General features: G+C 43.9%; 1 protein-coding gene across 2 annotated transcripts in view; it reads left to right on the top strand.

Annotated features, from left to right (window-relative positions):
- The window catches only part of LOC119963370 (protocadherin Fat 4), a 365380-nt gene that overhangs the window by 315917 nt on the left and 23951 nt on the right, over positions 1 to 25512 (top strand). Inside the window, exons 12-14 of one of the 2 annotated variants that reach the window (XM_038792402.1) lie at positions 3635 to 3942; positions 13424 to 13509; positions 24071 to 24117. In XM_038792402.1, the coding sequence (XP_038648330.1) occupies positions 3635 to 3942; positions 13424 to 13509; position 24071 (395 nt within the window). In that variant the 3' untranslated portion in view covers positions 24072 to 24117. The remainder of the gene's footprint in view (positions 1 to 3634; positions 3943 to 13423; positions 13510 to 24070; positions 24118 to 25512) is intronic. The other variant, XM_038792401.1, reaches the window with a different exon arrangement.

A 25512-nucleotide genomic window follows, 5' to 3' on the forward strand; every position in this document is an offset into this window, starting at 1 on the left:
ACTAGAATGAATTAATATGGATGAAAACTGAATTAATATCAGTCGATTTCACTAATCAAGAAGCTTTAGCAACCTTAACATTTCAAACTTTGGCCTGGAGATTTGCTGCCAGGTCAGATGCACAGTGGGGACATGTCTCTAACCCAGGAAAAGAGGCTGGGGAGGTTTGTTCTGGTGAGGGTTGGAGTGTGGTGCCAGGAGTGAAAGCGGGATGGGTTGGATTAGACGTCAGGCCTGCTGCCCCTGGAATGGAAGTGGAGGCTGCTGGATGGATTGCATCTTTAAAAAAAAAAATCACCCACCCCATACCTCTATGCAAACCTTTGCCACTGTACCCATTTCCACATGGATCCCCACACCCATTGCTGTCTACCCAACCTCCATGGTCTCTCATGTCTCTATGCCTCCCTGTGCTGCTCTAAGAACTCCCACATGGCCCTTTATGCCTCTATACTAACCCATGCCCTCCACTCTTCCCCTTTAAAGCCCCTATGCCAACTTAGTGCCAATCCAAGCCAAACCATGCCTCTGCACACCAATATTTGTCCTTATCTCCTTCATGCCAACTGTATCCAACATAAGCAAACATTAAGAGCCATGCTGATATAAAATAGTTATATATCTATTGATGACATTAGTACTTTAAAAAACCACTGATAAAAATCTTTCAATACATTGAAATTCCTTCAACCGATCTCATATGCAAACGTATTCATTACATAACCACTTGGACCTGATCACCAAACTACACAATTAACAGGCACCCCATGGTGATAATGTTAGGTTGTAAAATGAGTCATACAGCACAAATCCTATAATGATAACTCCCAGGCTTCTGTCAACAGGAAAGAATAAAATAGCAAGCTATTATTTTTAAACCGCCTTTTAAAATTTAAAGCCCAAAGTTAATAGTTCTAATTTTCTTTGACAGTTTCAGCAATTCTTTGACAGCTGACAGTTTTTGACATGTTGGTAGTTCTGTGACAGCTTAATGCATTTATGCATTTTTAAAGCATGTAATGTCTACTTTTAACAATCCCAAAGAGCATCTGAGCTCTCTCAAAGGGTCCTCTACCCCTCCAAAAGAATCCCTATCTATCCAAATACATCTACAAGTTTCAGATCTGCTCCTACCAGATTTAATTTGCACGTTTCAGGTTTCAGCCACCTACCTCACCAAAATACATGAGTGGAGGCAGACACTGATCATGTGGGCAGCTGACTGCATGAACCATGGATATGCAATTTAGAACCCATCCCAATTCACCCCCTCCCTGCATGTAAATATGGCAAAGATAAGGATTCTGGCCACCACTGTCATTTACGTGCAGATAGAGAACCTCTCCACGAAAATTCAGGCCGGCATGTTTGCCGCTCTTTCACATCGTCAGACTCTGTATCTTAACCAAACTGCTGCTCCAATGAGAACTGACCAAAGAAAATTGTAGGATCAAGAATTCCTCTGGGTGCTATATGTACCAATATTATATCTTTGTTCATGAGGATTTCCTCTCCTTGAAATTGTAAACACATGCTTTTAGAACAAGACTATAATTTTGCTGAAATACCAACAGAGGCATCTATAAAATCTCTATGCATAGCAACCAGAGCAATTCCTAGCAATCTTGTTTACTTTTTCAAAATGTGTGGAATTAAGCTGATGGGCCATTAAAGGTAATGATAATTCTTACCATGTTTAATTTTTTTCTAACGGGTACTGTGGGTGACTAGCATTAACATTTCCCTGCTCTTTCTGGCAGAGTGCTTGATAAATCGTTTTGCCCACCCTATTAGTTGTCCTTCAATGCAATCTGTTTTGTACAATTTAAACAACCTTTACACAGGTCTGGCTAATCTCTTGTTCCTCACACTTCTCATATGGTAACAAAGGGGCTGCTAAATTCAGTTCTGTGAGGCCAATGGTTTTGTTCCAATGGGTGCCAGATTAGGGAGAAAAAGTGGGTGTCACCTACGTTCTGCATGATTCAGGCCAAATACCAGGCTGTTGAGTACATTAGTGCGGGTGTAACGTGCTTGTGTCAGAAGTATACGGAGTAGCCAAATCGTGAAATCAGTCAGCATCTAACACAGAATTAACACCCAAACCATTTTCAACCTCAGCACTCAAGTTAATCTTGTTAACGCCCTCTTTTGAACACACACAGTTGAACATATGGTCAGCAAGAGACCCCCTCACCTGCGCTAATTAAAGGCATCATCATCTGATTTGCAGGTGATTACTGATTATGTTCTACTGGGTCTTGCTGAGCTCATGGAAGTTTAGAAGAGTTTATGAATTTTGGCAAAGTCTGTAGGGAGTGGTGTTGGTTACTGCTGGAACGCTTAGTAAACTATTCCAGTAAATAAAAGAAAAATACTGCAGATGTTGGAAATGTAAAATAAAAACAGTAAATGCTGGATAAACTCAGCAGATCTGCCAGCATCTGTTGAGTTAATGGGCTGGATTCTTCCAACCCTCCCACCACAAGAACGCCACAGGCGAGACGCGGACAATGGAGAAGTCTATTGACCTCGGGCAGGATTTTCCGGTCACCCGGCGGGAGAATCCAGCCCAATGTTTCGAGTCCACATGGCCGCTCTACAGAATTAATTATTGGGTGAAACAAAATAGTAATATTTCACATTTCCTGGTATTAATCCACAAATGCAGGATAAGAAAACCACTAACAATATGAATTAAAAACACAAAATGCCGGCAGAAGAAGACCAATCAGTGTATGAAAAAGAAAAAAATGGGATAACTTTTCAGGTACGTCCCTTCATCAGGGATTGATTTGTCATGTACTTTCAGCATGTTCTGTTTCTGTTTCACTATGAGCGAAGATCACAACTCCTTTTTCCAAACACATATATGAAGTAACCCCTCCACTGCTAGACTAGTCCAGAAGCTGGTTTTATTTATCTATTTTGGGTTGGCAGTTTCTGTATCTGACGTCTGACCTCCGCCAGACCCTCATTATGCTGGTTTCTACATTCACTTTGTCTACTGCAACCTGCGCTGAAATTTCCTGAGAATATCATCAGCATATATCCCAACATGAAAACTGATGTAAACCTGGCAGATATCAGCAGAAACAGTCGGAGTCGAAAGGAATGTACATAACTAATGTTGTCAGCCTTCTTCAAATCCTTCTTTATCTTATTGATGGTGTAAAGTTTAAGGCAATTAAACCATAATTTATGCAATTAGGCACAACAGATTTTTAAAAAAGCAATTATACGAACTTTTCTGTTTTTAATGTGACTGGCTCTGAGCATTCAAATTGATATGAAAATCACAATGCTGGTTTTTGGGAGGAGAAATGAAAGAAATTCACTATAAACGTTCGTCTTGTACATGGGGGCAGAGCTTAAGTTGAATGACTCAAGTTAGTTAATTTTGGGTTTGTTTACAACACCTGAATTTTGCCCAAGGTAGTTCAGTTAAAGTTGGCCATTAAAAAAGGTAATGCGCGTGCAATAAAGACAGAGTGACATTATTTTGTGACTTCCAAAGTTCATGCAAAGCTGCCAGTAATATAATTACTTGGTTTTTTTTGAACAATTAGAATAAAATTTATTAATAAAAGAGGGCAAAGCCAAATCAATTACTCTGATTATTTTGTTATTTCAGGTGTCTTTGGGAAATACTGTGAAGTGAACAGTTACGGATTTGAAGAACTGTCTTATATGGAGTTTCCGAGTTTGGATCCAAACAATAATTACATCTATATCAAATTTTCCACCATTAAAGAAAACTCCTTGTTAATGTATAACTATGACAATCAGACAGGAAACAAGGCCGAGTTCCTGGCACTGGAAATAGTGGACGGCATGATGAAATTCTCATTCAACCTTGGAAGTGGGGCACACAGACTGATGACAACCAAGAGGGTTTCTGATGGACAGTTTCACACTGTGGTTGCTAGACGAGCTGGACTGGTAAGTAGCAAACTTATTGAACTGGATCCCATGATGACTCCTGGAGTTTGCATTGCTTTTACTGCACCATATTTACCTTAATTCAGAGTTAATTGCTTTGAGCATTTTTTTCTATAGTGAACCCATAGATATACACATTGCACATATTTGGAACTTAGTTGTGTGACCTCTAATGCATAGCAGCCAATAGGAAAATAACTTGCAATAATGGTACTGAGTCACTTCTTGGGAACTGCAAAAAGCACTCTCAAGTGTTACTGTAACTGCATTGCACAACTTGAAGCACTGATGAACAAGGTAATGCCAAAAAAAGGTCCCCTTCATTCTTGAGGCATAAATTAATGTGTACAGTGTGAGAGGACTGTGTGAGAAGGAGTCAGAAGAGTAACAACTTTTCATTGCAGTTTCTTCTGCTCTAACATTCTCCATCCTTTCAGTTTCGACAAAGGGTCTATGACTCGAAATGCTAACTCTGTTACTCTCTTGTTCAATGCTGGCAGACCTGTTGAGTTTTTCCAGCGTCCTCTGTTCTTGTTGGAAATATTCAGTATTCTGTATACAGGTACATCAAAGTCCATCTGAACATCACCATTTAGAAGTTCAAGGCTTATAAAAAATATTCTTCTTTTCTATTCTTATAACCAAAGTGAGTAACTTCACACATCCCCACATTATACCCCATCTGCTGCCTTACCCTGTTGCCCATTTACTTAACCTCTCTATATTTCTCTGCAGCCCCTTTATATCCTCCCCGCAGCTTATATTGGCATCTTGCCTTGTATTATCAGCAAACTTGGATACATCGCTCTCTATCTCTTTGTTTAAATCATTCATAAATTATCTAGCATCCCAGCACTGATTCTTGCAGCATTGCACTAGTTATAGCCTACCAACTTGAAAATGCCCCATTTATCTTGATTCTTTTCAGTCCATTAACCAATCCTCCACCCAACTCCATGAATCCTTTTGTGTGGATCTTATTGAATGCCTTTTCAGAAATCCAAATATATTGCATTTACTGACAAACTAAAAACATATTGCAGTAGATGTAGCAAATACTGTGAGACAAACTTGATCCTAACTGCCTGGCATCACAATGGTGTGGTTTTCTGAACAAGGAAGTCTAGGAACTTAAGATTTTAATGAGAGTTTTAAGAAGAGAAAATGTAATAATTCTGAGCTATTTCACATTTACAAAATGCAAGTTATGCCTGATGATTATATGGGAATTGTTTGAGGATGTAACAGTATTGTTTTGTTGTTGTTCATGAGATGAGAGTATCACTCACAAGGCCAGCACTTGTTGCCCATCTCTAATAGCCTTCTTGATATGCTGTAGTCCTTGAAGTGTATGTACACCCATCGTGCTGTTAGGAGAGGAGTTGCAGATTTTTAATCCAGCGACAGTGGGTGCTGATCAAGCAGGGCATTTATGGCGTCAGGCCTCTTGAGCATTCATAGAGCCACACTCATCCAGGCACGTGGAGAGTACTCCATCACTCTCCCAACTTGTGTCTTGTAGATGGAGAATAGGCTTTGGGGAGTCAGCAGATGATTTGTTCTCTGCAGAGTTCCCAGCCTCTGACCTTTTTGTGCCACAGCTTTTATATGGCTAGTCCAGTTAATTTTCTGGTCAATGATAACCCTCCGGAATGTGGGGAATTAATTGATGGTTGAATGTCATTGGGGTGATGGTTATAGCCTGGCAGTTGTGTGACATGAATGTTACTTTCCAAGCCTGAATGTTGTCCAGATTTTCTGCATGCAGGCACAAACTACTTCAGTACCTGAGGAGTCACGAATAGTGCTGAACGTTGTACAATCATCAACAAACATCCACATTTCTGATCTTATGGTGGAGGGAACATCCTTGTTGAAGCAGCTGAAGATGGTTGTGCCTAGGGCACTACACTGAGGAACTCCTGCAGTGTTGTCCTGGAGCTGAGATGATTGGCCTCTTACAATCACAACCATCTTCCTTTGTGTCAGGTTGATCATTGGAAAGTTTTCTTCCTGATTCACATTGACTAATTTTGCTCCTTAATTGCACTCAATTAAATGCTGCCTTAATGTCAAGGCAGTCACTTTCACTTCATCTTTGGAATTCAACTCTTCTGTCCATGTTTGAAGCAAGGCTGTAATGAGGGCTGGAGCTGAATGGTATTGGTAGAATCCAGACTGAGCATTGCTGGATAGGGTATTGTTGTGTAAGTGCCACTTGATAGTACTGTCGATAGTACTGTCGCTGACACATTCCATCACTCTGCTGATTATTGAGAATAGACTGAAGGGTCAGTTATTGGCCAGATTGGATTTGTCCTGCTTTTTGTGGGCAGGACATACCTAGGCAATTTTCCATCTTGGGTGGATGGTAGTGTTGGTATCTGTACTGAAACAGCTTGACCCAGTGTTGGTATCTGTACTGAAACAGCTTGACCAGGAAGGCTGTTGCTGGAATGTTGTCAGGACCCACAGCCTTTGCTGTATCCAGTACCATCAACCATTTCTTGATTTCACTAGGAGTGAATCGAATTGTGTGATACCGGAGACATCAAGAGGAGGCTGAGATGGATCATCCACTGCTTTTGGCTGAAGCTGGATGCCAGTGTTTCAGCCTCGTCTTTTGTACTGATGTGCTGGGCACCCCCCATCATTGAGGATGGGGATATTTGTGGAGCCAGCTCTCATGAGTTGTTTAATTTATGTGACATTAAACCCTGACAGGAGAACTTCAATCTGGTCGTGGAATTGCTTTGTTCTGTCTATTGCATGCTGCTTCCACTGTGTTGTAGCTTACCAGTTTGGCATCTCATTTTTACTTATGCCTGTTGCTTCTCCTGTATGAGACTAATGTGCTAGATATTTTATTTTGGTTTTTATAAAGCAGTTAACAAAGAATCTTATAGTTAAAGCAAATACTTCTGGGTTAAAAGAATTTATAAACTAGACAAAGTAGCCAAATAATGTGAAACAGAGCAAACAATTAAAGATATTCATTCTAATTGGACAGCTCTATCTTAAGATCGACATTGGGACTTCTGCCATATTAACGGTAGAAGAACTATGTTTCCACATGATATTGTTATGGTGGACTTCTTCCAACTAACACAGGAGACTCTGGAACAGTTTACAATAGTTTATTTGGGATCGAACATGGAAGGAACTACCCCAGAGAAACCTTTGGAGGAGCACCTTCCTCTGATAGAGTTCCCATATCTCGAACACAGCAATCACATGGAGATCATTCTAATATTATTCTTTCTCCAAAGTCACAGATACAGACTGCTTACAATTATTCAGTACACAGAACATTATTTTAAAATTCTAATCTTACCGATGTAGGTTTGTTATTAAACTTTCACCAAAAGGTTTGTCTGTAACCCTCTAGTTTCAAACGGTTGTTCTTCTGAAAAGTAAACATCCTTGCTGGTGAATTCTGCTGATGTTAGGACCTTGAGGTAGAACATTTGACTAACATGTGATTTTACTCAAATGCAGGAATGTTAGATCTATCTCCCCTTTGACTAAACCTGTGAATTCACCCCTTACAGTATCAAGTTACAAACAACATAGGACCACATCAGGATTTGGGAGGTAGGAAATAAATTGAAAAGTAGGACCTCAAAGGTAGTTATCTGAGGATTACTACCGGTGCCTTATATAAATGTAAATAATCTTTATTGTCACAAGTAGGCTTACATTAACACTGCAAATAAAGTTACTGTGAAAAGCCCCGAGTAACCACATTCCAGCGCCTCTTTCGGGTACACAAAGGGAGAACTCAGCATTCTCAGCTGGTACGGGAATTGAACCTGCGCTGCTGGCCTTGTTCTGCATCACAAACCAGCTGTCTAGCCCTCCTTGCTCATCAAAAGCAGGATACATCAGCTGAATATGTAGCTGAAGAGATAGTATGAAGGGGAAGGTTTCAGGTTCCTGGTACATTGGGACTGGTTCTGGGGGAAGTGTGACCAGTACAAACAGGGCTCCAGGTTCAAATCCGGCCTTGGGTGACTGTCTGTATGTAGTTTGCACTTTCTCCCCCTGTCTGCGCCGATTTCCTCAGGGTGCTCCAGTTTCTTCCCAAAGTCAAAAGATGTGCAGGTTAGGTGGATTGCCCTTAGTGTCTAGGGATGTGCAAGGTTAGGTTACTGGTATAGGGCGGAGTGGATCGGCACAGACTCAATGGGCCAGATGGCCTCCTTCTGCACTGTAAGGATTCTATGATTCCATGTTACACCTAGGCAAGACTGGAACCGATGTCCTAGGGTGAGTATTTGCAAGAGTTGTTTGGGAGGGTTTAAACTAAAATGGCTGGGGGATGGGAACCTATGTGAGGAATCAGAGACGGGGGAATCAAGGACAAGAACAAAAGACAGTAAGGGCAATAAGAAAAGTGATAGGCAGAGAAATCAACGGCCCAAATCAAGCAGAACTTCTGAACAATAGTGGGAACGGGACAAGTAATGTTAAAAAGACAAGCCTTAAGACTTTGTGCCTTTTTGCATGGAGCCTTCGCAATGAAGTGGATGAATTAATCGCACAAATAATGTAAATGGAAATGATATAGTCGGGATGCAGGGTGACCAGGGATGGGAACTGAACATCCAGAGAGTATTCAGTATTTAGAAAGGACAGAAAAAAAGAAGATAGTGGAGGTGCAGTGGTGGTTAAAGAGGAAATTAATGCAATAGTGAGGAAAGAAATTAGCTCCGATTGTGTGGAATCTGTAAGGGTAGAGCTGAGAAGCACTAAAGGGCAAAAAACGTTAGCACACTTATATATAGACCTCCAGACTGTAGTGCTGATATTCGGAATGTAGTTACCGTATATACTCGCATATCATGCGACTTTTGAAGACCTAAATTGTAACCTAAATTTGGGGGCTCGCATAATACGCGAGATAGAAAATTTGCGGGTGTTTTACTTGCTGTTTTTATGAATGGATACGTCAAGTGGCTGAACGACGCTAGTCAAGCCAGCTGGAAAGCTGTTCGATTCGCGAACAGCTTTCACAACAGAATCCACTCTGCAGAATCCACAGACAATGATACCATTTGGAAGTTTTAGTTTGGGCATTAATTTCCAGAAAAGTGACTCGCATGATACATGAGATATAGCATAAAATCATGTTTTGGGGACAAAAATTTAGGGGTCGCATGATACGCGATATCGCATGATACGCGAGTATGTCAGTAAATAGGAAATTAGAGACCATGTAATAAAGATACATCTGCAGTTATGGGTGACTGTAATTTGCATATAGATTGAGCAAATTAAACTAGCAACAATACCGTAGAGGAGGAATTCATGGAGTGTGCATGGGATGGTTTTGTGGACCAATACATTGTGAAATCAACAAAATAACAGGCCATCCTAGACTAGATATTGTGCAATCATAAAGGAATAATTGGCAATCTAGTTATGCAAGACCCCTTGGGGATGTGCGAGCATAACATAGAAATCTTCTTCAAAATGGAGAAAGACGTAGTTGAGTCTGAGATTAGCATCTTGAATCTTAATGAAGGAAATTGCAATTGTATGAGGTACAAGTTGGTTATGATGCATTAGGAAATGTTACTTAAAGCAATGACAGCAGATAGGCAATGGTAAATATTAAAAGAGCGCATGGGTGAACTGCAACGCTTGTTCACTCCTGTCTGGCGCAAAAGTAAAAAGGAAGAGGTGGCCAAACAATGGCTTACAAGAGAAATTCGAGATAGAATTAGATCCAAGGAAGAGGCATACAAATTTGCCAGGAGAAACAACAGACCTGTCAATTTGCATCAATTTAGAATTCAGCAAAGGAGGACCAAGGGATTACATAGAACATAGAAAATACAGAACAGATTAATTACGGAGGGGAAAATAGAGTATGAGAGTAATTTGTGGGGAACATAAAAATTGACAATAAAATATTAGTGAAGGCAAATGCAGGTCCCTTAAAGTCAGAAACAGGAATTCATAATGGGCAACAAAGAAATGGTTGATCAAATAAATACATACTTTGGTTCTGTCTTCAAAAAGGAAACCACAAATATCATACCAGGAATGTTGGGAGACACAGGGTTGGGAGAGGGAAGAACTGAAAGAAATCAGTATTAGTAGGGAAATGGTGTTGGGGAAATTGATGGTATTAAAGGCTGATAATTCCCCTGGGCCTGATAATCCACATCCCAGAGGACTAAAGGACCCTAGAAATAGTGGCTGCATCGGCGGTCATCTTCCAAGATTCTATAGATTCTGGAACAGTTCCTGCAGATTGGAGGATAACGAATGTAAGCCCACTATTTAAAAAGAGATAAAGAGAAAACAGTCAGCCAGTCAGCCTGACGTTGGCAGTAGGGAAAATACTAGAGTGTATTGTGAAATATTTAACAGCAGAACACTTGGAAAAGAGTGGCAGGATTGGACAGTCAGCACTAATTTACAAAAGAGAAGTCATGCTTGACAAATCTACTGGAATTCTTAGAGGGTGTATCCAGGAGATTTGATGAGGGGGGGGGGGGGGGGGACAGTGGATGTGGTTTATTTGGACTTTCAGTCAAACACTTATGTCAAAATTGTTCTGATTCTTGTAGTTAAAAGACAACTTTTCCTCTGCAGGGCAATCCTTTTCCGATGTATGCCGTCTTCTGCAGTATTTGCATCCTGCCCTTTGCATTTGCTCCGATCTTTTGTCTTGGACGTCTCTCAGCACAATGTATTTTCTGGTCTGCTCTGCCATACATATGATCTAGTTGATGTTTCACAATGTCCACGTTTTGACTCACATCTATCATTAGCATCAGTTTCTCATCTTTCAGTAAACTTGCTATCACCGACTAAGACTAATTTAGCTTTAATTAGATCACCTATTCATAATCTGAATTCGCATGATTTTGCCAGTTGCGTTACTGCCACCACATACTGTTCAATGGTTTCTTGTGCATCTTGTACTCTAGTGTTGAAGACATAGCGTTTATATGTAACATTCACTCAGAATTCAAAGCATTCCCTCAGACTTTCAGAATCTCTTGTCTTTTTTCGCTGGATAGATTTAAGGTAGCATAAACTTTGTAGCAGTCCCTCCAGAGGAGTGTTAGCGTGACTGCTCTTATTGGTTCAGGCTTGTTAATTAAGTCTGTTGCAAATCGCATAGTTTTGCTATTGTAAATGGGGGAAAAAACGCCAGTTACAGCACGGTCATATTTCCTGCCCACTGGAACTGGGATTGGAAACTACTGCAATCATTGATTTACTCAGTATTTTTTCTTGGAGCCTTTTTCTGCTTTCCTTTTGTCATTTCTGTTTGTTATTCCTTTGTCGTCGTTATAGCATTCTAGTTTTTCTTTGCAGTTTTGAACCTTTCTGGGTGCCTAGGTTCTCAGTGCTTTAACTGCATCATTTGCAGGATTCATAAATCTGTTTCCTCTCCACTTCTGGGCATTATATTTCATTTTTCAGAACAGCAGATCTTCTTCAGCGACTGTATCAGTGAGGGCCTTTATTGAACTAACTAGAAATGGCTGCCGACAGTGAGCTTGCCTCTTGGCCGAATCACATAACAATAGCAAGTCAGATGTGACATCAGACTGATTACATTTCCATACCAAATACCTCACCAATGACCTGTTCATCAGTTACCACAAGCTGAATTTCTATTTCTTAAACTACCAACGTACATGATTTTGAAAATCTGCATTCATACTAACTGTAGTATGCAGAAAGCACACAATAGTCTTGAAGAGACAAATGTACCAAAAACCTAATGAACCTTCACTGCTAAACTTGACTTCACACTGCTGAAGCCCTAAATCAGTAACAGGCTGTCATTCAAGGTGACATTAACATCGCTCCATCTTAGTTGGAGAACACTTAATATGTTCCTGCGCTGAAAGAATTAAAAGAAATTCAGAGTGTAAAAAACAGTTACAATAATAAAATGTCTGTTATTCAGTACGCAGGCTTGTTTGAGCTAACAAAATATGTCAGCACATGGTATGTAATGGGAAATAAATTGTAGAGATTGCACAGGGAACTCAAACAGCTTTCTATTATAAGTGGTGAGAGAAATCAGTTTTAAGCGTAGAAAATTCTTGCGATCTATATATAAAACATAAAACTGTCATGTTAATAGTTTTCACTGTGTATGCAATTCTTAAATGCTAGACAAACACAACCAAAGGCTTCACTTGTAGAGCAGTTTCTTCTCAAGAAGAAAAGACCAGCTGATTTCAATTAAATCTTCAGCACACTACTAGAACAGGATAGGCTGCTTAGATTAAACCAGATGACCTTTTTGTCTTTATAGTCAGTAGGTCCCAAATGTGCAGTGTTTGGAGTAGGTTTTATTTTCAGATAACTACGGTATGTATTTATTGGCCAGAGTGAACTATTCTAGGTTCTCAATCAGAGGGTGACATTATTTAACATTGGGGCTGGTTTAGGTCACTGGGCTAAATCACTGGCTTTTAAAGCTGACCAAGCAGGCCAGCAGCACGGTTCGATTCCCGTACCAGCCACCCCGGACAGGCGCCAGAATGTAGCGACTAGGGGCTTTTCACAGTAACTTAATTGAAGCCTACTCGTGACAATAAGCCATTTTCATTTTTGTCACATTGACAATATTACAACACAGTGTCACAAAAATGAGCAGATATAAATATCAAAAAACATTGTTTACTTAAAAATGGCACAGCTACATTGACAATACCTAGGCTGTAATTTTCTGGCCTGGCCCACAATGGAACCCATCCCGCTGTTCAGGAAAGTTTGGCGGCCTGGCAAAACACTCATTTGCTTTCATGGTGGGACCAGAAATTTCCGACCCCAATGTTTTTGCAAGTATTATATGAACTGCAGTTTTAAATCATAAATACTGTGAGGGTTGAAGTTTTATTTAGGGACATTAAGAAATTGTTCACTTATACCTTTTCAGTGTCACCAGTTTCTATTTCAGCTGACTAACAATCCCTTCTCACTATTCATTATTTTATAAATAATTTTTAAACATATTTTTATAATATAATTTTAGCATTTTTAAATCTTTTGTGAAACTAAACAAAAAGCATAGGCTATTCCTTTACATGTTTTTCACACCATTGAATGCATGTAATTTTTAAAATGTAATAATCAGTAATTATTTTACTTGCTGAAATTAATTGCTGGTTGGATTGATCTTTACTAGTTCTGTGAAATGGGCTTACAGTGAATCAGTATTTTACACCAGACAGAAGTTTCATCATGTGCAGTTTAAAACAGGCTGCTAATTCACTAACAGTCCACTTTGCATTGTTAGCATCGACAAATTTCACCCCCATTGTTTCAAATTTTCCATGCATAATTAACTAGAAATGTTATGAAAATTCAAAGCAGTTTAGGCCTCTTTGCATTGCAAACATCAAAATATCTGGAATGGCTTCAGTGGGAAATGGTTATGAATATTGTCAAGCATCATCCAGCCAACCTTCATGCATGACATTGTTTTTATTTTGTCTAGGCGGCATCTCTCACAGTGGACACATGTTCTGAAGATCGGGAAACCGGTTACTGTACAACAACCAGCTTGACATCAGCAACCGATTGGTAAGATCATTCTTCTTGTTAGAACACAGGATGGCTGCAGGGACCTAGCCGCTAGCCATATAATGACTATGCTCTCAATGTTACTTACAAAACTTCTCTATTCATTCAATATAGGCTACTGAGTCTATAACTGAGATATTGGCCACAATTTCTCCAGGATGGGAAGGGTACAGTGGAGCTCAATAATGGGTGACAAACTCAGCAGGGTAGGGGGCTATCTGAACAACATGGCTTCATTTGAATATATGTGTGCAGAGTCACAATTGGCCAGATTGAGCCACAGGCCAATGGTGAAGTTCGCAATATGGCGGTAGAAGACCGCAGCTGGAGACTTGATAGTCAGTGGACGCAGGGAATACCCCCACGTTCTATTGGGAGGGACAGACCAACATTTCCTCTTGATTGAACATGAAGTAATGTCAGGATTTCCTCTTCATCAGAGATGGTGGGGATGCCGATGCTGGGGAATTCCTAAAGCTCATTGGATACCGATTCTGGAGATTGCCAAACCTTGGATAGTTTGGGAGGCCCAAGGATCCCTTAAGGGGCATCAGTTGAACTTACCTGCTCTTTCTGGGGAAACGCCAGGAAACCTCTCAAAACTTACCTGGGCTTTTTCTGCAATCTCCTTTTGCATTTTTGATGCTGCTAGGCAACACACAGCACAGGACCCACTCCCATCAACCAAATAGGCCTCAAAATTATGTTGGGGTGCCAGTGACATTTTCACGCTACAATGTTTGAACCCTTGGGTGGAATTTTCCAGCACTTAGCAGCGGGGCTGGGTGGAATTGCAGCGAGCCGTTCAAAACTCCATTGACTTCGGCAGTAGGCAGGACTGGACCATCCTGCTGCCTGGAAGTGGGCTGTAAAATCCTTAAATAATCCTGGTCTGCTCTCAGTGGTAATCTCATCCAGGACCTGATTCTCTGGCATCAACATTACAGTGGAGGGAAATGCAGAGGCTTGCGAATGAAATCACAATGTTTAGGACTTTAAACTCTCGCCCAACATTTTGCAGCCTATTCCAGACTGGGGAGAATGGCAGGTGTTAAAGGCTGGCTGTTAGGTCAGCACAGCAAGCTTTTAGATATATTTAGCTCCGTGGGAATTAGTATTCGTGGTACAGCAGTCGGAATGACCAAACTAATTGCTTGCTCCTTATTGGGTTTTTGAGAATTGTGGAGTAAAACCATATTTTGTTTAATGTTTTTTTATAATATGTTTAAAAATTATTTTTGTCTGTAATCTGGGAACTTCTTACAAGAGAAAAAAACATTTTAAATATCACTGGAAAGTGAGGGTAAACATTTACTTTCCCACAATAGGCAAACCGTCAAATTATCTGGAATGCTCCAAGTACATTTTCCAGCGGCTCATTATGATGTGAGACCTAGTTTAGTTTGATGGGATCAAAGTCGTCTTTCTCTGACAGCTGTTGAGAGTTCAAAATTCAATAACACTTGACAGTTAAAATACCGAGCCGACCAATGTTCATAACCTAAAACTGCTTCTAACTCATCACTAATTGATGGTAATTCAACTATTTCATTCAGAGATCAGCCTGGTGAATATTTTGCGAGCGTGGTAATTAGAAATGTGATATAGGGCGTGATTCTCCCTCCTAGTTGCATTCTCGCTCGAACGAGCTGATGCCGGTGAATAGCGGGAAAACAAGAACCATGCGGGCGCCATGGAACCGGCCCGCCCCATAAGCAAATTCGGGATCCCTTCGTAGCGTGGCGAGAAACCAATTATCACCACTTAAGCCACATCTCCATAAAATTAACGGAAGCCTCCCATGAATCAGCATCCTCCCCAGCAAGTGGTCACGCTGGCACTGATTAGTACTCCTTTTGAAAAACATGAACCTGGCAGATGAGCTGCTGCGGGGAGCCGATGAGGTGCCGACAAGGTAAGCAGCCATCATCACTCACCGGCAGTGAGCCCGGGAGCACTTGGCATGCTATCCCTTTGCTCGGGGGCAGGGAGGGTGACAACCAGAGGTGCAGCCTGCCTGCCTGCTCCACCGACCACCCATGACTCCCACTGACTGCGTAGGCCTCTGGCCATGTGGTTGAAGGTTATTATTAATAGGGAATTGGCAATCATGGTTAATTGAGCACTTCACACATCCCAAGTGGAATTCTGTGGGTGGGTGGGCCATGTTGCATGTGGAGCTCATTGCCTAACATCCTAATCATACCTTGATGCATGGACAGAATGCTTGAACACTGCGGGAGGCATCACCACAGACTCAATGAGAACCTTCTATTACCCAGGGGATTGGCCCCAGCCCCTGGCTCATGGTCATGGCTGGGTGTGCATGGGCAGGGCATGTCGGGTGGGTGGGCCACCAAGTCTGGATAGATGGGACTGGTGGTAGGCCCGCATCGCGGAACAAAGAGCCAGAGGCATCATACTGGTTGTAGTGAAGGTATTTTAATGTCCCCCGTACAAGTGTGCACCACTGCCCCACAATCCTGATGGTGCCATCCCACTATCCCCACCCTCGGCTTCCCCGAAACCCCCCACAATGCCCGCTCACCCCCCCCCCCCCTACACACACTCCACGCCTGACCCCCAACTACCCTTGCTCCCCAGTGCCCTCAATGATCCTTGATGTGCTTGGCCTTCCTTGCAATGCCCACATGTGACTGGGATAAGCTCCGCGGCGCCTCACCCATACCCACCTGAGAGCGGGACATGTCCCACAGAACTTCATCAACGTCAGCCTGGTACTGGGTCATGGCCCCCAACAAGTCGGACATTCTGCCGAGGCCCTCAGCCACGGCGGTCACCGACTGCGTGAAGCCTTGGACACCTTCACTCATGCTGTCGATGTTGTGCACCAGACTCTCCACTGCGGTCGTCACCGTAGCAGTGTTGGCTTCGCTACCACACATTGCCGGCACTATCTTCTGTGCCCATAGCCTCTGCAACTCCTCCAATTGGCTATAGACCTGCTGGAGAGTCGCTGACCCCCTCTGTATGTCCCGACCGCCTACTAACGCCTCCATCAGCTCCAGGCTCAGCATCTGACTGGGACTCTGCTAGGTTCTGGGATCCAGAAGACCTCCGACTGCTATCTTGCCTGGGCATTCCTGCCGCTACTTGATGTACATCAGCGACTGTGTGCTGCTCACCAGATTTTGGCCCAGAAGCCTGTCCACTAACATTGCCCATCAAGATGTGTGTCTCTGCACTGGTGGACGGTGGGGGTGGCAGCAGTTACACATCGACTGCGGCATCCTTGGAGCTCACCTCCAAGGTGGTCTCACAGGAGGCAGGGGAGGGACCATCCCAGATGGGCCGGAGACGTCAGCTAGAGGACCTGCGGTGGAATGAACACGTAGTCAGTGGGAGAGATGGGTCAATCTGTATGGCATTAACAACTCACGTTAGACAGATCCTCCGGGAGGGACCGGTGGATCCTCTCCTCTGCATTGATGAGCGCTCCCCCCCTGTCACCTCCGGGTCCCGTTTCTCGAAGGTCATGTGGGTTCCTATGTCGGCAGCCTGCCGCCGGTCTGGGCCCTCTCCTGGAGATTGTGGGAGAGCTTCTCCTACGGAGACACAGAGAGGGTATCGTTAGCCACACGTGAGGTTCACATTGGTGGGGTGATGGGCTGGTGAACGGAGGGTTGGGATGATGGGAGGGTTGGGATGAAGGGGGAGTGAAGGGTGGATTGGGGGGGGGGGCGATGGAGGGTTGGGGGCCGCTGGTCACGTTGGGGTTGAGAAGGTCTCATGGGGGAGGAGGGAGTCAACTCACCCTTGCTATCCGATATAGGTCCTAGTCACGCTTCCTGAGCTGACGGCCGCTGCCACTTCGTCCCAGGTGGCACAAGCTGCCCTGAGGATCACCCTCTGGGACTCTCAGAGAAACAGGACACCCCCTCTAGCCTCCACCCCATCTAGTAGCCTCCCCAGGTTCATGTCTCCAAACCTTGGGGCCGGTCACCTCGGCGCTATGGCTGCGAGATAAGTGGGATTGGTTGTGTAGGTGCTGCTAGACCATGTTATTGGGGAGTTGGGGGGGGGACTAACAAGCGTGATCCCGACAAATCGGTTGGTGAGCCTTAATTTGCGGCATAAAGCTCATGAAGTCTCATTAAGTGGACCAATCAACGTTGAATAGCATTGCTGGCCTCGCCAGACCGAGCGCCGGGCAGCTCAGGGTAGTTCCCGCTCGCTATCACTCTTAGAAATCTTTCCGCAGAATCATGCCCATAGTGTAATGAAGGGATCAACTTTGGGACACATTGGCCTGAACCTTCTGGCCATTCATGCCGGCGGGTTTAAATCAGTGAGGGGCGCATTCAATGGGAAACCTCATTGACAATGGCAGGACCAGAAGATTCTGCCGCTGCCCAATGGCAGGCTGCCTCCCTCCACGACCGAACATGTGACGGGTTGTGCGGTAAATCTTGCCCAGTGTTAGACAGGTGCAGAAGAGAGTGGTTCATTTCATCCAGGTCTGTGTGCATTGCACTTAATGGCTTGGGCCTCAGGCAGGAAAGGAAGGAACTCCTTCCTAATGGGCCCATTTCACAAATCGCCCAACACCGCCTCCCTGCACCCCCCTGGCCCCCACCCAATGCTCTACCTTCCTGGCCTTTTGAATCAAACCCACTATACTCACCCACCACCACAGTTCCCACCTGCTAACTCCCCAGGCCCTCCCCTTTCATAGACATATCCAGACCCCTACACTTACCTGATCTTGGACTCCTGGCACTTAGAATCTGGGAACAAGGTGCAATCCCAGCAGTGGTCACTGCTACTGGTGGTGCTGCTGATGGCGCACAATCAGCTTTGTCAGAAATATCTGAGGTGGGGGCAGCACAGTGGGACCGTGGTTAGCATTGCTGCCTCACGACGCCAAGGTCCCAGGTTTGATCCGAGCTCTGCGTCACTGTCCGTGGAGTTTGCACCTTCTCCCCGTGCTTGCGTGAGTTTCGCACCCACAACCCAAAGATGTGCAGGATAGGTCGATTGGCCACTCTAAATTGCCCCTTAATTGGAAAAAATGAATTGGGTCATCTAAAATTTAAAGAAAGAAATATCTGAGGCGGGACTTGCACTCGTGAGATGCAAAGCCTCAGTCCGTTAACACCAGTCACCAGTATCATCCCTGCCAACATTTTTGCCCTTAATGTCTTAACGGGAGAAGATATTGGGTGGAATTCTCCCAGTCTGCCCACGGGTTTGCTGGTGGGCAGGAGCAGAGAATGCTGCAAGGATGGAAAAGTCGGAAACCTGTTGGCATAAAATCACATAGCAATACTCCCAATGGTGGATTGGTCTTCCCACTGGCAGAAGGCGTGAACAACATTTGCATCTCATGAATGCTCATGAAAACCGCTGCCCATAGGTGTCCCATCAGTCCTTCCAATCTTTTGCCATGTCAGCCTGAAATTATATTGGTCTAAAACCGGCCGGATTGCTAATGAGTGGCCTGCACAAGACAGCCCTCAGTTCACAAGAGACTTTGAGGGGAGTGTAAAACTGTTAAAGTGCTGCGCTGTTCACCACGCTGCCGGTGCAAACTGTTCTTGCCCCCCACTTCCATGCCGAGCTGGTCTTCAAGGACAGCACCGTGCTGCTGGACCCATGGACCCTTCTGTCTCACCGTCTCGATTCAGTACTGCGCCTGGGGTTGGGGAGTGCAGACATCTCCTTCCCCTCGCTGCCACATACCAGTGTTTATCAGGACAGCACTGTGCTGCAGGACCCATGCAGCCACTGTAACAAAGGTCCAAATTTCGATTTGGGGAGGAGTACAAGATGAGGGTGGGACGGTGATGGGTGGCCTGACAAAGGCAAGGAGGGCAATGTGGAAGGAGGACTGTGCAAGAAGGGGGGGGGGGGGCGAAGGTACCTCGCAGGTGATGGTCACATGGAAGGGTGAATGAAACGAGGAACAGATTTCTTGAGGCTGCCTCAAGAAGAAGTCTGTTAATCCTTTCATCCACCCTTTTCCCTCTGGGTTGCTGACATCCTGCACGGTCTGGTGAGGACAGGTGGGCTGGAGAGAATGATATGAATGTGCTGGACTTGTGTTTAAATATGGCACCTGGACTTTTGCAGCCGCCAGCTGGACTGCAGGCGGACGAATCAGCTGCCAGATCACCAGCTGACCTGGAGGTGAATGTGCCTATGCATAATTGATGAGATTCCGAGTGCAGGATTTGCTGTGGAATCCCACCACTCTGACCAGTGGGAAATGCACCACCGGGGCTGCCCACAACTGCATTCAATTTCAAAAGGGGAAAATTCCACACATTATGATGATTTTCAATAAGATCCCTGCTGATTGTATTTCCCATGAATGCCAACATAAATGGGGGGTGATTCAGCGGTCTCATTGCGCCCGACTTGGTGTCGGGACGAGGCTGTTGAGTGTCGAGATTTAACGGAATCCCACGCGACGTCGAGATCTGGGTCCCGCTCTCTCTAGGCACCATTTCTCAGCATCATTAGCCCTAATTCCTCCTTTGCAAATTTCAGGGAATCTTGACTTCAATAATTATTTATATTTGCTTTTGTGTTTCCAATTACTGTCTGAAGATACTGCTCCATGTCGGTATGAGGTTCAGTGAGTGCCAGAAGCTCTCTGATACACATTCTTCATGAGTATGCCCAGGCTGCCTGTCTCTCTACAATAATTAATAATGGCTTGCTGCAGCTGTGTGTTCACATTGTTCACCTACTTGGGCAACTGGAGAACCCATGCTCCCTTTTACAGCTAACACAATAGTTGAACAGTGTGACATTCACTATCATTTTTGACATCAGTATTACATCAAGCAAGTTCATGTGCTAGTGTTGCGCTGTTGATTGACCAGTTAAAAAACAGCAAACACTGGTGATATGCGACAAATCAACAAACATCCAAAGAAAGGTCTGCACACTTTGTCATAACTGTTAGCAGTTGAATTTTTCCTTCTCTGCTAAGAAAGAGTTAATATGTGAAGTTCTGTTTCAACAAATTGAATCATATGTTAAATGCATTCCACTGTGTAATTTTCTAGGATACAGCTCACACTACTTATGGGTAAGCCGCCTGGTGAGTTAATTGAACATGACTCTGGAACCACTTGGCTTTTTACACACCTGTAGTTCAGCTGTACAGTGTATCGCTTTTAAAGGTAGAATATGATTTCTGAAAGCCTTCAGAAAGAAATTGCAAAACCATGAGGTCAAGTCCAGCTACAGAGACTTGAGCAGCACTGAGAGGGTGCAACATTGTTGAAGGTTAAGTTGTTAAGGTGAGGCCTCATCTGCCTTCTTGGATAGATCTAAAAGATCAACGGCACGTCTGTGAAGAAGAGGAGGAGTCTTCTCCCTGGTGTCATGGCCAATTTATCCCTCCACCAACAGATTATCTGCTCATTATCAAATTGCTGTTTCTCGAACCTTGCTGTGTGAAAATTGACTGCTCTGTTTCCTACTTTACAATAGTAATTAATGCACTTTATTGAAATGAAATGAAAATGAAAATCGCTTATTGTCACGAGTAGGCTTCAAATGAAGTTACTGTGAAAAGCCGCTAGTCACCACATTCCGGCGCCTGTTCGGGAAAGGTGTTACGGGAATCGAACCGTGCTGCTGGACTGCTTGGTCTGCATTCAAAGCCAGCGATTTAGCCCTGTGCTAAACAGCCCCAGGCTTTTGGTCCTAAGATTGTGAAAGGGAATTTCTAAATGTAGATTCTTTAATAATTTTTTTGAGTGAGGAAGAATCAATTTATGCAATGTCCAGACATAATAGGTCAAATCTTTCTGGAACAGGCCATTTTGCAGCACCTGCCGATAATTTGACCTTTTTCAGCACCCTTCAACTCAAAATATTTTTGAGCTGCAGTTCGCTGAAACTGCAAGCTAATATTGGCAGGGTGAATTCAACAGGGATTCTGGGACCTCAGTGAACAGCTGTTTATCTCCTTAATGAGATTTGAGAATTAAGAGACGGAGGAAGAATAAAGAAAGAGGGTGAAGTCGAGAGCGCAAATTAGAGTTAAATCAAGTACGGAAAAAGAAATAAGGAAAGAGAAAACAGGGGACCAAAAGGAAAAGTAAGAAAAATATTTTTAACTGCGTTGCGCCTGGCACAGAGCTGGGCACAATGGGTGAATCGTACGAGAGCTCCAAATCAGGCTCCTTGCCAGGCCACCCGCAAGTCACCTAACTCGCTCCACCTGGTTCGACCTGGACCTCCCCTGCGCTGGCCGAGATCCAGATCTCGCTCATTTAAATATCCAGAGGCCATATGCACCCAGAAGCCAACGGCTGCATCGGCATGACTTCGCCAGGGCTGGTGCTGCCAACCTGGCATCCAGGCACTTTGGCACTACTGGCCTAGTGCCCTGGCAGTGCAACCTGGGCATCCCAGCACTGTCAGGGTGTCCAGGTGGCACTGCCAGGATGGATACCAGTGCCTGGATACCGGGTTGCTATTGCCAAGTGTCGGGCCTGGGGGTGTGGCCTTGCCCATAAGAGTAGGGCTGAGGGGGGTTTGAGGGCCCCAGAAAAAGTTTTGGAGGTTCTAGAGATTGGGGCAGCCATCCAAAATGGGACTCCGATCTGCGAGGAGCCAGTTCTGATGACGGGATCAGCTCGCCAGTGCTCGACAGCTACCCAAGTGTAGCCTCGGCGGAGAGAAACTCCCTGAGGCCCAATGTAACGTCATAGTGCCAGTGATTAGTTGGGTGAATCTCGGTGTTAAACGTGCCCAAAGCCGCTGACTCGCTTTTATCTGATAACATTCCAATATGCAGGAAAGGAATTGAACAGTAAATTCCCAGAGATCATTAGCAATATTTTTCCAGTAAAATTTAGCTATATGCATTTCTGTCTAAAACAGTAAAGGACAAGGAGAAATACTTGCATTTAAACAGTACCAAAAGCACTTTCCTGTTACTTTGAAGTGCAGCGGCTTTTGTCATCTCGGCAGACTTAGAGCTGCTGGCAAATGACATTTGCCTTTGGTAATTATTTCACTGAATATTCACAATTCTACTCAAATGATACGAAGCTATCTGCACATATTTTTTCAGTTAGAATTTCACATACAAATACCAATTTGGTATTACAACCTAAAGTTTGGTTCATGAACATTTAAGGGAGCTGCATTTCCACTATTCACAATCTTAAGGGAAAAAACAGCTTATTTATTTAATTTGTGGAAGGTTTGGATAGCAGGGAGATTCAGTGCAGTAACTTAATTGAACATGCTAATCACATAAAAATGAATGCCATCAGAATTCTCAGATTGAATTGCTGCCAAAAATTTAAAAAGCACTAGCCAGAAAATTCCCGAGGTTCTCCTAATCTCGCATTGGAAATTTTTTAAGACATCGGCAGGACCTTCTTGCCTCCAGAGAAACTCAAGTAGTTGTTTTCTGCCATTTAAATTATTTCTTCATTGGCTTCACAAATTTGCAACCACGGTAATAGTGAGTGATTGAGACGATCGCCAGTGATGTAATCACTGCGCGGCACGGTAGCTCAGTGGTTAGCACTGTTGCTTCACAGCTCCAGCGTCCCAGGTTCGATTCCCGGCTTGGGTCACTATCTGTGCGGAGTCTACAAGTTCTCCCATTGTCTGCATGGGCTTCCTCCGGGTGCTCTGGTTTCCTCCCACAGTCCAAAGATGTGCATGTTAGGTGGATTGGCCATGCTAAATTCCCCTTAATGTCCAAAAAGTTGAGGTGGGGTTACTGCGTTATGGGGATAGGGTGGAGATGTGGACTTAAGTTGTGTGCTCTTTCCAAGGGCCAGTGCAGACCCGATGGGCCAAATGTCTTCCTTCTGCACTGTAAATTCTATGACATGTTTATTCTGTAGCAAAGGTTCCTAAACTAAATGTGGTGCCACCCTGGGAATATATTTGATAAACTACTGTGCTGGTCACCCATGAATGATTGTGTTTTGAAGGATGAACCTTGTGAATATTTCCATGCTGGTGGGACACACTGCCTGTGGGTGCCATGTGCAGTCATTGGCAAATGTGTTCCAGTGGCGGCAGTTACCAGGGACAAGCTGGAGATCAAGCTGCAATTGTACAGGTCCACAGGGCTGGGACCCAACAGTCACACTTCCTCCTATTCTGCAGAAGGGGATATTAACAGCAATGGCTGGAATAGCAGTTACAAATCAAGGCATCTGCAAAGGAAAGGCTAAAGAGCATGAAGGCTTCTGAAGAGATGCCGGATGCAACAATGTTCCCAGCGGTGTTCATCTATTGGCTGGTGCCCGGGTCTCATTCAGCACTCATTACAGCAGATGGTGGTGGTGCCTATTCCCCACTAGGGCAGCTTGAATACAGGCAAAGCAGGCAATGATTAACCTTAACAAATGTCTCCAGACAATTGGGCATAGATTTTGGTGATTGCTATTGCAGGTTAGAGTAATTTATTTTTACTAATAATGCCTAATTTATTGTACCATAACTATTTTCCCAGAAGTCGAGCCTTATCCAGTCCTATGACCTTGGTACTATTACCACTGTGTACATTACATTAGGCATGAAATTAAAATGCTCTTTTTCTATACAGAAAATACTGGGCAGAACTCTCAACTTTCTGGGGCTGCAGAACTAGTGGTATGTTGACCAGCCGGATGTTATACACACTGCTTGTTTTGCTTTTCAGTTGAAGTCAGTGCAGAAGAAAATTAGTCGGGGTATAGAACAGGTGACTACAACTCACCAAAATTGAGAGTTCCAACTACTGTTTATTAGACTAACATGGTACATGTATCCCTGAAGGAGGGCTCATTAAAAACATTGGAAAAAGCTCCACCATAGTAATATGCATTATGCAATTTCAAAGAAATGGCATATAGTTGACTTGATATATAGGGTCGTATTTAATAGAGGTGACAACTGTCTTGTCTGCTGATTAGAGAGCTAGTAAAAACCCAGTGTAGGTTTTTTTTAGGGAAGACCAGCTAAACTAAGTGGCACTCGGGCACTTAACTAGACAATGGCAGACCTTCCCTGGGATCAACACAAGTAGAGCCTGCCAAGATCTGCCTGCCAATCTAAGACCAGCAGCTCTGTTGAGCGGCAGTGCCATCTGGGAGGTGGTGGCTGCTGCCAATGTGGCACCCCAACAAGGCCCAGCATTGTTGCTGGATCCCAGACTACATGTGAGTGATGGTGGGACTGGAATCATGGGCTCTAAGCGGAGCCCCTCCCACCAACACCTTCCTGATGGCAGTCTCTCGTTCAGACTGACTGCCTTTGAATGAGGGACTGCTCAACAGAGTTTACTTGTGCTGCCTGCATGGCAAGCCCTCCCCTCTCTGCTGGATAAATACCAACAGTGGTGGAATGGGCATTAATTACTTGTTTACCAATCAATTGGGGGTGGGGTAGAAAGCTCTCGAACACAGATTTAATCAGGGCAGAAGCTGGAAGGCAGAGAGGACCTCAGCTGTCCCCTCCCACCTGATTAAATGCCCCTCTGCCATTAACTGGTCAAGGGGGAAAGCATGAAATTCTACCCTTATTGGTCAAAGGTTCAATTATGAGGAAAGATTAAACAAAGTAGGGTTGCATTCTCTCCAATTTGAAAGGTTTAAAGGATTATTTGATCACCAGATTAAGGGATGCAAATAGAGTAGATTGGAGAAATGTTGTTCCACCTCGTGCATAAATCACAAAAGGCTTGCATGTTCAGCAGGCCTATGGAATGTTGGCCTTTATTTCAGAGGGATTGGGGTTTAAAATAGGGACATCCTGCTAAAACTACACACGGTGCTAGTTAGACCACACCTGGAATACTGTGAACGGTTTTGGTCCGCTTATATAGGGAAAAATGTACTGGAATTAGAGGCACTCCAGAGAAGGTTCACTAGGTTGATCCCCCAGGTGTGGAGGGACTTTCTTATGAGGAGAGATTGACTAAATTGGGCATGTACTCATTGGAGTTTAGAAGAATAAAAGGTGACCTTATTGAGACATTTAGAATTCTCAGGGGGCTTGACGTGGGTA

This window comes from Scyliorhinus canicula, chromosome 3 (genome assembly GCF_902713615.1).
Source record: "Scyliorhinus canicula chromosome 3, sScyCan1.1, whole genome shotgun sequence".
NCBI lineage: Eukaryota > Metazoa > Chordata > Chondrichthyes > Carcharhiniformes > Scyliorhinidae > Scyliorhinus > Scyliorhinus canicula.